The sequence below is a fragment of the Trypanosoma equiperdum genome (genome assembly GCF_001457755.1).
Source record: "Trypanosoma equiperdum strain OVI genome assembly, contig: ctg_1718, whole genome shotgun sequence".
NCBI classification, from domain to species: domain Eukaryota; phylum Euglenozoa; class Kinetoplastea; order Trypanosomatida; family Trypanosomatidae; genus Trypanosoma; species Trypanosoma equiperdum.
This window is the reverse complement of record NW_027123747.1, coordinates 18923-33167: the sequence shown is the minus strand read 5'-3', so window position 1 is coordinate 33167 and position 14245 is coordinate 18923. Positions and strand designations below refer to the sequence as shown.

Sequence of the window (14245 nt, the reverse complement as noted above, 5' to 3'; positions counted from 1 at the left end):
CACACACACACACACACACACACAAGCAAACAAACAAGAGGAACGGACGCAGGAAGGGTAGCAAGCCTGTATACAAAGAAGGTCACAAATAAAATAAGACGAAAGCATCCGGACGAGCACATAAACGAGGAGGGAAGGTCGGTCTAGGTGAAAAGTAATGATGAATGATATTTGATGGCTCCACAGCCCTACAATTATTCAATACTGATAACGGCACCAACAAAAAAAAAATTGACCGCCTCTGTTAGCCGTCATCATACATACACCGTGTGTAGCAGAACGATAGACATTCCGCGCTATCATGACAAATACATCTCCCTTGCTCGGACACACGCCACAACAAAGAAATAGTGAAGGAATCAAATCAGTGCACCGACCCACATATTTGCAAGAAGGGTAAAGAAACAACGATGGAATGCCGACACCACAACAAATATACCCAAAACCTGCGGACAAATGAGAACGTCACGCCCATGCACATTCAACAACACATACACAACCTATATGTGCCGAAGTGCTACCGCCAGCTGGGGCGGTGCAACCAACGACACGATTAACAAAAAGAGAAACGGGAACCATCAAATTTATTCCGTTTCCCCCAGTATCCACGGATCTTGCAAAAGCTCCTCAACCGTTGGCCGCTGAATCGGATCACGCACTAAGCAGCGGCGCATAAAGGCTAAGCAACCCGACGTTGCCTCGGTTACAGGAAGTTCTGTTGGTCCCTCTGGTGATTGGGCAATCATCATAATTGCCGCTGCCGCGTTGGCCTGGCTCGGCCACGGTGGTTTTCCCGTGTGCATCTCAGCTACTGTACAACCCACCGACCAAACATCCGCCTTGTAACTATACCCACCAGCCTCACCCGTCACGTCTACCACTTCTGGTGCCATCCAATATGGTGTTCCTATCACCGTTCGACTCTGTGCCACCGCATCCGATAACCGACGGGCGGCACCAAAGTCCACCAGTTTAATTTGTGCCTCACGCTCTGGGTCACAGGAAGTGTCTACAAGTATGTTGTCGCCCTTAATGTCACGGTGAATGATGCGTTGGGAGTGCAAGTAGAGCAGCCCACAGAGAAGCTGTCGCGTCCAACGGCGAATAACATTGGGAGGAAGTGGTTTAAACTTCTTCACGAGCGCAGAAAGAGAGCCACCACCAATATACTCCATGAACATGCAAATAGCGGAGTTTGTTGGATCGAAGTATACGCCCTTGAAGGTGCAGAGGTTCTTGTGACTAAGGCGTTGCATCATGTTAATCTCGCGCGATAGCGAAACGAGCTCCTTCACACTAAACGTTCCAGTTTTATTACCAACTTCTACACACTTCACGGCGTAGAAAGCACCGCTATCAAGAAGTCCAAGAAACACCGAACCATACGTCCCCCGTCCGATCAGCAATCCCTTGCGCCACGTACCAAGCTCAGAAGAATTCGCGGTTTGAAGCATCTCAGGCGTAATGCCCTCAGGGTTGAGTGTTGTCAGAGCGGTGTATTTTGCCTCTTCCTCAGGTGATGCCCGCAGCGTGCCCTCATCCAAACTTTCTTGCGTACTAAATTCATGCTTAACAGTCGAAAGCGGCGTGGGCGATTGTATGGGAGGAAATCTAGTGGAGCTAGTTCCGAGAGGTTCCTGGGGATTGTGGCTGGTGTTCGGTGAAGGCTTGAGAGTCGAGCTCGCCCTGGCACTCCGCTGTGTGGCGTTTGCACCACTGGGTTTCGAAGCTTGTCCGACATTCGCGGTCAAATTTTTTTGCGGGCTTGACGTCCCCTTCTTCTTCGTCCCACATTTCGAGCAGAATTTTGCCGTTGATTTCGTGAAGGGAGCGCCACAGTGATCACACACGGGAGGTTTCCCTAACGTTGCAGGTGTGCAACTCATTTCACCGCAGAAGAAAAGCAACCCACAGGGGCGAATAAGACGTGTAGTCAGGCACTGTTGACCCCTAGATGTTTTTCTTCTGTTTGACTGGTTCCCTTACCACACACTGTCTACAGAAGCGGTGGTAAACTTCGGAGACGGGTTTCCTTTTATTAATACGAGCACACGAACCAAAAAAAAATAAAAAAAGGAGGAAACACATCAGAAAACGAATGGAGCACTACCGGCAACAGGGAACCCACAAAATGGTCCATAATACACCAACGGAGACGGCTATCGGGGAAGCCACTTACGCTTATGAGCATCCCTGCAGTGAGGGTACAATAGGTGGAGGAAGTATAATGTTGTGAAACGATATGACCAAAACAACGACTTCAATAGCAAAGGGAAGACATAGGACATGAAAAGAAAAACGGGCTAAACGACCGATCCTTGTGGCACGTTGCCACCGGCACCCTTACGTTGCATATCCATTCCATCATCCTGGGGATTCCTGTTATACCACTGGACCGCGGCGTGGCGCTCCAAAATGAGTGCTGCACGCTGTCGCCGACATGTGGCATCTCCTCCCACCGATGTAGCATTGTCGCCATTAACGTTGTACTGGTCCATGCAATGAGTCCGCTGCACAGCCTTGGCCCACTCCACTTCCTCAGACGTTGGAACGAAAGCCTCATGACACGCCGCAATCTGCGATGGCCGCAGCACCACCCGTCCGTCAAACCCAAAAGCACGACACCGCTGCATATCATGACGGAAGCCAATAGAGTCGGAAACATCACTGAATCCACCGTCGAAGAGATACATCCCGTGCGCCTTGGCCGCAGTCATGACCTGACAAGCACTGTGAAGCGCTGGGAGCGAACGAACATGCTTCAGTTGGGTGGCCTCAACATCTTCGGAAAAGTTCAAGCTACCGGAGCGTTTTTCGCTATTAACGCTTGGGTACTGCATTTCATACGCGAGTTCTTCACGGTCGACTATGGCATACCGATAGTGCCCCTGTGCGCAAACCGCAGATGCCTGTAGCACGGACAAGGGTGTGTTGAATGCTGCCCATAGTTTGTGACTGGGGTGGATGAACTCCTGAACCAACTCATATGTGTTTGCCGTAACCGATGGCAGCACCACGCCCTCAATGAGGTCACCCAACACGCCAACAAGCTCCATGTCAAGGAATCCTCTTGCTGCATCAAACTCCGGAGAGTTGACACGCACAACCCAGCGTGCTCGTCCTCCATTGAAAATTTGACCCACCGTCCCCTCCCCACTTTGTGTCTTCCACTCACCGTCGTCACTGCACCCTTCCATGTGGTCTCCCCGCACACTTTCGCGAAGAAAACGCAGGAGACGATCCCGCGCTTCCGAAGCTCCACCGCTGCGGTCGCTTCCGCCAAAAACGCCACGTGTTAAGTCGAGCATTACGACATCAGCGACTACATCATACCGCTTCTGTCGTCGGAGCGCATCCTTAATATCACCTGCAGGGACAACAAGCACACTACGAGGGCATGCATTGGGGTTAGTGTGAATGGGTAATTGGAGGTTTTCGGTGTTTTCGGCTCCACTGCCGCGGCTGCTTGTCTTCGCCGATGCCGTTTCCTGGTTGGAAACAGCAGCACACCACGCGCTATATCCGTCCTGCAAGCGTTTGAAACAGCCGAAGACGCCGGTGGCTGCAGGACAGCGAAGAGGGTAACATTTCCACATTTGTCTCCTCTCCTCCCCTCAACAGCTTTAAGATCCCAATGCCGCTTTTCTTAAATAACTATACCCTCAATCCCTGTACACGAGGCTGTGCGACGGTGCCTATAAGTTTGGGAGGTTTAAAATGTATTTACCACGCATCTTCGCAAGAAGGAGTAAAGGCAACAAAAAAAGACAAAAAAAGGAGAGAATGAAACAGGTCACAGCAGGACCCTGTGTGAGACCCCGTAAATTTTTAAAAGGGGGCTCGCAATCAGATTGCAGCTGCTAAACCCAGGTAGTGGAAAGAGCACAGTAACTCGTCCGCCACAACTACCCCCGCACGCTGCGCTCTTCCCGGAAAACAAAAGCCTTTGTGAGGTGCCCTATACACCCCAAAGGTACAGCGAAGTAAATATGACCAAAAATAGCACACACACGCAAACATATACAAATACACATACACACACACACGCATACCTCCCGCCCTGACGGCGCGGCACCACATCCCGTTTCAGCCCTCTGGTCCACAGCCGCTTTCCACCGTGTTGGTTGGCGGCGGGCATAGGCACACTGCCCTCTGCTTTTCCTCACGACAACCAAGGGAATGGAAGGGGAGGGAAAGGAAAGGAAGGGTTAAGAAAGAAAGCAATGAACCTTTCCCCTGCAACAAGAAAAAAAAACAAATATGCTTGCATCATTGCTCTGTTTCTCGTGTTCTCGTCTATCTTCTGCGGGACACAAGATACTTCATCAATGTGTACAAGTCACAGGCAGTTTGTGGTTACTAGCAGAAACCGTCACACTAAAGTCATCCCCAGTAAACGACGAAAACCAAAAAGGGACGAGACGCTTGCATACGGTAAGCTAAAAGGTTCAATTCGGGGGGCCCAGGTTTGTAGTACGAACGAGGTGACACATCTCCGGTAAAGGGGCCACTTGGTAAACCACCTCCAGTAGTCAACAAATGAAACGTACGCCCAACACGCGGCCAATGCAAAACGCGCACGTGAACTAAACCAAAGGTCCAGGAGAAAAAATGAAAGATACATACCTATATTAAAAAAACTAAGGAAATGTTGGCCTCGTCTCGACCCCTCCTAAAGACACTTTGCGAAGCGGTACTCCGATATTGCACTTCATTAAAAAAAGGGGCCCCAAATAACAACAACAGCAACATTATGATCTACATCAGTTGGTTTATGTCGCCCCACAAGTGTACACATACAGACTCGTGTGTTTATGTGTTAGCGCTTCGACTTCACTAGGCCCTGTCAATCACTTGCACTCTTTTCTCACCCCTTTACATTCCCAAGTGCTGATGGACAATACCAAAGATGAAATGAGCCAATCAAAAGTAGGTAAACGTTGCCCCTTCCCCCCCCCGCACAAGCGGCTGCGGGCCCAAGACCACCTCGCTTGCCAGACTCACCTTTCCCCTCACACAACCCGTTAAAACCAGTGCACTCCGTTTTATCACCATCGCTACACCATACCGGAAAGAAAACATGGAATCTCCCCAAAGCATATCGTCGGACCGCAGAAGCCGTCCAATATTTTGAGTGAACCCATTGACGCGGCCGTCGCCTCCGGTGATAATTGAGCACTGGGCTCACTATCTGTATCGCTTGCCCCACCGAAGCCAAGGCCAAAGAGGCCCAACTGCTGCTGTTGCTGCCGGTATGCATCCTGGAGCGTCTGCCAGCGGTGTGCCCACTGCCAAAGCGTCCACGGTATGAAGAACTTGCACATTTCGCGGCATAGTGCCGGGCTCGCTTGAACAGGGACGCGCGCCGGGATCCCCATGTTTCCCCGAAACTGCTGCTGAAAGTCAATTAATTCCCGAGCCTCCTTCATCACATCCTTGATATGCGACCCCCGCATAAACTCATTTTCAGAATAACTATAAAGGAGCTCAGCCTTGATATCCTCCGCATCGAATATCTGCTGCCGCACCGCATTGCGCACCTTCTTACGCATTGACTGCAGCTTCTGTATATGTAACAAAAAATCCTCCACGTCACTGGAAGCACTCTCTTTGCGCTCCGGTGGAGATCCTCCAGAAACATTGTTGCCGTTACCCGCGCTCGCGCCGCTGCTGTTGGGCACCGTCAGGGACGTTAGTCGGACCAATGCGTTGATGGCCCCACTAAAAGGACCACTTGGTTGACCCCGTGGAGACGGACGGTTGATGGGCACCGGGGGAAAGGGTGCAGCCGTTGCCTCTGCCGTCTGAGGGGTTGCCGCTACTGTAGCGGCAACGGTAGCAACGGAGCTTCCTAAACTAGAGCCAACATCAGAGTCCTTCCAAAAATAGAAGAATATCCCCATCGTGCTAGCGTAAACCAGCGGCGATACCCCAACCCCCACCGGTACCGTCAAGGGCTTCGTTATGTCTTTCATTGAAGGGCCATTGCGGAGCGGCCCACCGTATGCACTAAGAAGAATATGGGGCATGTGATTGTACGTTGCCACGTGGACGTCGCAGGCCTTATCAATACCCTGGAAACCGAAATCGATAGGCTTCACATCGCTGTTAACTGTTTTCCCTCTTCCAGGACAAGCCCCCGCAGCACCAGCAGCAGCCGGTACTATGAGGGATGGCAATGTAAGACCTGCCAGAGCTGCCACAACACATTCAACGGATTCCGTCCGGTTTGGCATTGCAACAACAGGGTCTGAGAACTGAAGAAGAAATATTCCATTTCCTCGCTCACAAGAGGACATTGCAACATCAGGAAGCACCAAATCACCACCACAGTCGAGGCGTTTCGTTAGTATAGCACCCTGCGTGGAAGTTGTATCCGAGTTGTTGTTCAGGAGTGCCGCCCCATTAGACGGCGTGCCCTCTTGCCGGGATGTTCCCAATTGCGCTGCACCACGTAAATACGAACTCCACTCCTCCTGCACTTGTTGCTGCTGAACTTGATGGGCTTCCCGGTGCGGCTGTGCGGGGGTTGGGGGAACGCCCTTCAATTCCAGCACAATCAGCGGAAAAGTTGGTAACGGTGGGTTATCATCGTGCAACGCCCCTGAACAAACGTGATTATCCAACTCCATAACGTGAAGCGACATCCGCAACTGCGGTTCATCCAGCGGAATTGATATAAGTCGTCTGTCTCGGCCCTTACCTCCAGTCAAATATGTTCGTTGCATAAACTCAAGGCAGTACGATGAAGCGTCGTTGGGCGGTCGCACAAGGCGGAGAACGCCCCACTGCCCAACAGGGAGTGTATGTTTAGCCTTTGATGTCTGAGGAGGCAGCGACCGCTGCGCAGCAAACAGCTCCCGCATATCAAACCCGAAGGGTAAAAATGTTAACTCGCAGTAGACACCCTCGCACAGCAGCTTCTCCATACACGCCTCCTGCAGTTTGCCCTCATCACCATAGCATCCGGTAAGATTACGAACACTCTTAACCTCGTCACCACTGGACATCACCAGTGGAATGGGAGCAACAAGCATAGATGTGCCTTCGCCACTGCCAGAAGCGCTGTTGTTGGAAGTGGTATTGAAACTTCCTGAGGTGTGAAGAGTTTTGGTGAGTGAATTCCAACAATCCGGAGATTGCTCCAAAGATTTGTCAATGGCGCCTAGCAGTTTACTCACATTAACCACATGCTCCTTCACGCCCTTGTCGATACCTTCATACTGCTTAACCGCACGAGAATCTGCGGACGCCGGGGTTATAACGTTCTTCACGGTGTCTGCATCGAAACCAACGGACTCAAGGGCCCAGCGTATGGACTCCGGTCGGAGGAGAATTCCCTCCATCATCTCCAGCTCCAGTGCCACAGCGAGCATCAACTCCTGTCGCATCACCCGTGCCCACAGCCCTTCCCATATCTCATCACACCTCACAAAGCAAGTCGATTCCCTACGGAGGTGAGACATCTCCTTAGAAAGAAGCAGCTGCATGTTAAAAATAGATTCCATGCCGTCGTCAAAGTTACTATCAGCCATGGACTGGAGGCTGGTGCCGCTCAATGCCGAGCCGTCGGGTGGAGCGTGCAACTGCTCGTCCAAGCACTGTTCTAAATCCTCCTGTATCATTGTTCGCTGCCGTATGGCACGAATGCCTTCCAGCAGCAGCAGCTTCTCACCTGCACACTTGGTTACCTCCGCCGCCAAGTCTTTCAGCCGCTGCTTGATTTCCATAGCGTGCGCATCGCGAAGCACAGGCTGACTGTTCTCCTCGGCGAGTTGGGCATTACAGCACTTCATTTTCTCCACAGTAAGCTTCATTTCTTCAATATCCTTCTTTCTGCGTTCGACAACGCTGTTGATGTACTCGGTTTGCTCACGCTTTATATCTTCCTTGACCCGCTGCAGATAATCATCATGAGCCTGATAGTGGTTCTGCAAGTGACGCTCCGTCAGTTTGGATATTATGTGGTCACGGATCCTAGTTCGCTTTTTCCTACCAAGCGGCAGCAGCCGGAAATTCGACGCTTCTTCCAGTGAATACTCCACCAGAGAACCGTCGCTCGGCCTCGTCGACGAGGTCTCCGATAATAAACCCTCCGTTCTATCAGTGGAATCTTTGCTGAAGTGCGCAAGCCGGACCTCTTTACACAGTAGCATGTACTCCTCCATAGACTTGCGGTACTTTATGGCCCGCTCCTCAACGTCAGGGTCCTTAAGATCCTCAAACACAGCAACAAGGTCATCGGTGGCGTTAAGAAAGTTGCGGGACCTCACTGAGGCGTGCCGCAGTTGCTCGGCAAACTTCAGGGCTCCAAGAGTTTCTTTCGAGGCGCACGGTGACACATGAGCAAGGACGAGCACCCTGCCGTGCTCCAAACACGGCCGCAACAACCGTGTTAACTTTGAATCACGATAGGGCACGTGGTTAGAATGTTGATAAAGAGCCAGCAGTACCGCAGAGAACGCAGACAGAGATTTGTTTATGTACTGTGCCTCCCGCAGTTCAGTCCCCTCCACCTTCGATTGCTTAACGCACTCCGAACCAGCTAGGTCAACAACCGCTACGTACGAGTACGCGCTAGTTAGATATGTAGAGCTTGCTGAGCTGGTGCTATGACCACGAGCGGTAGTATTGGAGCATCCCCCATCAGCCCCTGTCGCTAGGGGGGAGGGAAGAGCTGTGGTAAAGCCGTCGAGCACCTCTGTCAACTCAAAGTGCAGCTGCAATATAAATATTGCGTGCGAGCGAGAACTTACATCGTTGCACTGATGAGCTTTTGTCACACGGTTGCGCGCTGCCATTGCATAGCAACGGTGGAAATCCGAGACAGAGTTGATACGTACTCCACCCCCTACTCGTGATGCACCGTCGTTCCCTTCTGCATCGGGACAACCGCCCCCATATCCCCCTCTACGCCCCGCATAGAATGCGGGTTCGTTGAGTTTCTGACAAAAAGCATCCAGCCCCGCAATATCCCCCAAAATGGGTATACGACGCTTCGTTGGATGGAGTAAGTCACGGAATTCATCCAAATACAACTCTACACCATAGAACGTTAAATCCTTCAATGTAAGCAGGGAGCCATGGGCACTTTTATCGACGGATTTCTCCCGAAACGTTCCCGTGGGATTGGTGGCACGTTTGGTCACAAAGGGATGTTTGGCCATCAGTCCCTCATTTCGGTCAATTTGCACCACGGAACCGCATCGATCAAGCAAAGAAAGCACAAGCCGAGGCAGCAATCCGATGCCCTCACTACAGACAAACTCCCTTCCACCTCCCTCTCCGGCCCCCTTCCCACAACTTGTAGCTTCCCCGAAACTGGCAAAGTTCTTTGGGCGATGGCTAGTTTGGGGACTGAGTTCACGAACATTCGAAGAGTCTACCTCCGCCTGGGATGAACTCGATAACTGTGAGCTTGCTGTTCCTTCACCTACGCACTCCAACCCGAGTGCCTTGCTCGTGATACGCTGTGAAGATACATCAACAGAGGTGGGGGTGCTGCTTGCATCCAACCTAGTGGTACCCGTTGGACGGCCGCCAGAGTAAGCCGATGCACTTGGTCTCGGTGTCGATTTCACGTCACGCCCAGAAAGTGGCAACAGTGGCTTCTTCACCGTACGTGCCGTCCGCTGCTTCCCTAATGGAGACACAGCTGAGCGCAGAGGCGAGGGAGATGGCCGTTTCCCTGATGCACTTCCTATGACGCTATACGTTTTTCCGCTACCAGTAGGGCCGTAGCACACAATAGAAATGTTTTGCGCAAGGAGAGCCATGTCAACAAACTCAAGCACACTCTCCTCAAAAACCTCTTCCTGTGTGGATTCCTCATTGTGGATGAAATCGAACCTAAAATGGTCCTCTCGGGCGGCACGGGCGCTACGGTGCATCGAAACATCCGGCGTAACAGCCCTTCGGGTAGGCTGCGCGGTGGAGAAGGTAAAGCCACTGATGTTGTGAAAGCTGGGAACTGGACTGTTGCACTCCACACCGCGGGCCCTGTCAGCCGCCAACTGCTCGTCCGACAGCAGCTCTACTGGAGTGCTCAGTGACATGGGCGGCAGTAGCCAAGGGGAAGTCCTCGGTCGAGAAGGTGACTTCTGGACTTGATCACAGCTCTTCAGAAAGCGTGGCGGACGGTGCTGGGTTCGTTTCGGTGTGCACGGCGTCGATCGACATCGTGAACCGAACAGTACACAGGGTGATGTTGGCGTGCCTTCCATCGATCCTACAGTTCGGGTCGGTGATATGACGGTTCGACCATATAGAGGCTCCCGTACTGACTTGCCAATGCTTACAACAATATTCTGCTGATCGAGACACCACACGCAGCGTTTTTCGTTCGATTCCCCTAAATACTCCAAAACAGGCCGGGTGCGAACGTGCATTACCGGTTCAACTATCCGACGCTGCTTTCCCTCGGTACCATATCGTCCCCGGTTAAACTCCCGGGGAGTCACGGCGACGCTGCTGGGTGCTGCCGCGGAGTCGTCAGTCGTATTAGCTCCACGTCGCATATATGTTGATGACTACCTGGTTCCGGCGGTGGAAAAAAGAATATTAGTAAAAAAAAGTACATATGCTTATAGGTGGCGACGACTAGCAGCAATAGTGACGAGGAAGGTGCAAAAATTGCTCGCCCCACTAACTTACAAAAAACGAGTACAAAACCTTTGTCTCCAACGGCTTCGAGTTCCCAAATGCCAAAAAAAAAAAAAAAGATCCCCTTACATCCCCTCAAACGGTCACATGTCACAGAAATGTGTAATATATGCATATACATATATTTGCTGAAACCAACACAATGAAAAGGGGGAAGCGGTGTATAATTTTCGCGACAGTTGTGGGTGTGTGAGCATGTAAATGGAGTCGCTGTCTCCTGTTGAAAGGGGGGAAATTTGTATCAAATTTCAAGTGGGGAGGAAACAAGCCACAAACACGCCGGTGTGAGGATGAAACCAGAAGCTTAACCAGAAACAAAAAAACGAGGGAATATATATATATATATATATATGTATACAGAGGGGTGGTGGGGAAATTGCTGCCACTTAATAGTGAAAGCAATACACTAAACTTAATGCTGCATTACGAAGGTGCGCTGCAAAAGAAAGAAAATACGCGTGATGACAAGAAAAAATAGTAAAAGAAACTCAGCATAGAATAAAGGTATGACAGGAGGGAAAACGTGTAAAAAAGAGAACCCGAAAGCAGGAGTGGGGGAAGAAAGCACACGAGGTTTACTCGGTCTGTTGGTGTGCATTGAGCACAATTATTCATTTCCCGCCCCTTGGTAACCTTCGGTTCCACTATCCCTTTCTTCTGAAGACGCGCATCCCGCCCTTCTCTTGAGCATAGTAACTTTCCACACCAACCCGGGTAACGAGGTCTTGAAGAGTTCAATGTTAACCACGACAGAAAGAAGAGGATATATAAGCCCAAAATGCACCGCAATTAAGCGCTTTTCAACGACAGAAAAGTAAAATGAACCAACAAGTGAAAGTCAAAAAAAGAAAACTAAGAAAAAGAAAAGAGGGAAAACGAAAAGCTCAGCAACGCTCGAAGACCTTGTACAGCTCATCCACAGAAACTACCGCCTGCACGGTTCCGTCGACCAGCGCGTCACACGGAGGCACAAAGAAGGTTGAGTTCGTCGCGCACGGCAAAAGGCCAAAGCGAATGGCATCACAAAATGGAGGAACATCATCTTGCCGAATACCATCCTTTATTACATTCGGCAGCCACGAGCTGTGCAGCTGCACACCATACAATGTCTCTGCAATGTGCCGAGCTATGGCAGTGAAACACTCAATCTCCCCGGCATTATACGGAACTTCTGCTGCAAGCCGCCATATAAAAAGAGGCACAGCCCGAAGCGGGGGTGGCCACGAAGTGCCCATAGAAAGTGGAAGCGCGATCAGGTGGCCATCAGCACTGATTTCCACGGCAAAGTAATCCTGCAACATGTAACGCCAGTTGCAGAGGCGGCGCCCCAAGCGAGACAGAAGAGAACCCGGTCCTCCGTCAGCGCGCTTTTGTGAAGGTGGAAGCTGAACGTCATTCTGTAGTGCAAAGGAAAGCAAATCTGACAAGTGTATAGGCTCCTCAAACGACAACTGAGGCACAGCAGAGAGAGAGGGGGTGGCCCACCGAAGGAAAATTCGCTGATACACGACGTGCCGGACGAGCCGTAGGGAATCAACAACGTAAAGTGTCGTACCCGATTGGGCGAAGAAGAGGTGCCCCTTAAGAACACCAACGTAGGCCAAATTCTGAAAAAGGGATTGAGCAGTTTGTGATGTACCCGCGCGAATGTTCGATACAATGGTCGACACACTAGTGAGCAAAAGAAATCCCGCCTCCTCCTGGCTCCCAGCCGAATCAGCGCCCTCCACCATGCGCACAGCGGCATCCCCCGTCGATGCAGCCGCCTTGTTATCTTCAGCGGCGATATAATCCGACGCGCCGCACCCCACGCCCACCCCTGCGGTATCTATTACAGAACTCACCACATCCTGAACCTCTTTTCTATGCTTCTTGAAATGCTCTATTGTGTACTCCACTTCTTCACCATCCTCATCGGTGGTATCTAACAGCAAAACTGGGGTCATGGAAAGAGTCCCAGTGCTTTGGTTTTCCGACCAGCCCCTGGCCCCACTCCCGCTGCTGGCTTCGGCATCAGTCACGGTGGTTACTGCAGGGCTGGATGATGCAGCACACGTCAAACCCGAGGGAGCCTTACCATCATCGGCGGTTCTCGCAACCTGAAAATTTCCCCCAGTAGCTGTATCTTGAGATTCCATGGACGACCCAGTACCCGCACTGCGGACCTGTGCGTCACCGCCTCCACCTGCGCGCTCCTCAATGGACTCACTACGCAGCGGAGCATCTCCATTGCCCTCAGCGGTCGGCTTCGGCCGGCGCACGAAGGCGTCGAGCGCGCCTCGCTGTGGCTCCACCCGCACAAGTGAACAAGGTGCCACAGCAGCCACACCACCACGGGCACCAGTGGGTAATGGGTTAAACGGCGAGGTTGAGGAATGAGGCTGCATCGGCTGGTTGGACCGTTGACTCTCCCTATCGCCTAGCATAACCGCCTTGGAGTGAATCTGCCGAATATCCATCTGCCTGCGAGCCGCAGACGCCTGAAGAGCACCCTGAACGCATTCGGACAGTTGCGATACAATTATTTCTTCATCAAGAAGACAGACCTCATGTTTTGTTGGGTGAATATTCACGTCCACCCTGTCAGGTGGCACCGTGACGAAGAGGACGGTAAACGGGCGGTTCCCGCGCACCAACACACCACTGTACACTGCGTCAAGAGCCCGGCGAATGGCCGTACTGTCCACCAGCCGATTGTTGACGAATACGCAAAGATACGATTTACGGCTAGCGAGTGTTATATCGCTGGTGTAACCTGTGATAAGGAAACGCCCTTCACCCGATGGTCCAGACGTTGCCAGCACACTCTCTGGCGTGCAGTTATCTTCGCTAGGTGATTCACCGGTGCAACGAACCTCACACAGGCGGGAAGCGACCTCCCCACCCCAGTGCTGACGGATGTTCGCCAATGTGTTGGAATCCTTGGGGAAACACACACAATTCTTTGTAACACCAGCAACACTACCATCGGAGCGACGGCACGAGAACGCGACGCTCGGGAAGGCTAGTGCATAGCGAGAAACCACGTCTTCAACACGGCTACACTCCTCAGAAGGCCGACTGAACGCCCGCCGGCGGACAGCAGCATTGTAAAACATCTTCTCCGCTCGTATACATGTCCCCGGATTTCCGGCACATGGCTTCGGTTCCTCCTGCATCCGCCCGTCGACATAGTGGCAGCGCCACGCGACGGTGTCATTGTGGCGCATCGTGGTCACAGTTACTCGTGCCACGTATGAAATCGAGCACAGTGCCTCACCACGGAACCCAAAAGAACGAATGTTATTCAGTTCATCAAAAGCGCGTAACTTGCTTGTGGCGTAACGTTCGCACAGCAATGGGAGATCACCAAAACGTATACCATGACCATCGTCTGTAACCTGCAGCAATTCTAAGCCACCATCCTGAACAACCACCTGAATGCACGTACTACCCGCATCCAGGGAGTTTTCCAATAACTCCTTCAGTGCAGCACTTGGACGCTGAACCACTTCGCCAGCGGCAATACGGTTGATAACATCTTCTGGTAGCCGCTCAATACCCCTCATCAAAAATTTTTTATTTCCCTTAAAACGAAAAGTAG

The 14245-nt window shown here is 51.7% G+C and overlaps 4 protein-coding genes across 4 annotated transcripts; all 4 read right to left on the bottom strand.

Annotated features, from left to right (window-relative positions):
• Window positions 1-584: 584 nt before the first annotated feature.
• Window positions 585-1886, bottom strand: TEOVI_000821500 (protein kinase, putative; the record flags this gene model as incomplete). Its single annotated transcript, XM_067222915.1, has 1 exon — window positions 585-1886. The coding sequence occupies one exon, from the start codon at window positions 1884-1886 to the stop codon at window positions 585-587; it is 1302 nt and encodes a 433-aa protein (XP_067079016.1).
• A 417-nt stretch (window positions 1887-2303) lies between these two features.
• On the bottom strand, window positions 2304-3596 carry TEOVI_000821400 (HpcH/HpaI aldolase/citrate lyase family, putative; the record flags this gene model as incomplete). Its single annotated transcript, XM_067222914.1, has 1 exon — window positions 2304-3596. One exon carries the CDS (start codon window positions 3594-3596, stop codon window positions 2304-2306), a length of 1293 nt encoding a protein of 430 aa, XP_067079015.1.
• Window positions 3597-5057: 1461 nt separating this feature from the next.
• Window positions 5058-10517, bottom strand: TEOVI_000821300 (kinesin, putative; the record flags this gene model as incomplete). Its single annotated transcript, XM_067222913.1, has 1 exon — window positions 5058-10517. The coding sequence occupies one exon, from the start codon at window positions 10515-10517 to the stop codon at window positions 5058-5060; it is 5460 nt and encodes a 1819-aa protein (XP_067079014.1).
• Window positions 10518-11546: 1029 nt separating this feature from the next.
• TEOVI_000821200 (mismatch repair protein MLH1) lies at window positions 11547-14210 on the bottom strand (the record flags this gene model as incomplete). Its single annotated transcript, XM_067222912.1, has 1 exon — window positions 11547-14210. One exon carries the CDS (start codon window positions 14208-14210, stop codon window positions 11547-11549), a length of 2664 nt encoding a protein of 887 aa, XP_067079013.1.
• Between the last annotated feature and the right edge of the window lie 35 nt (window positions 14211-14245).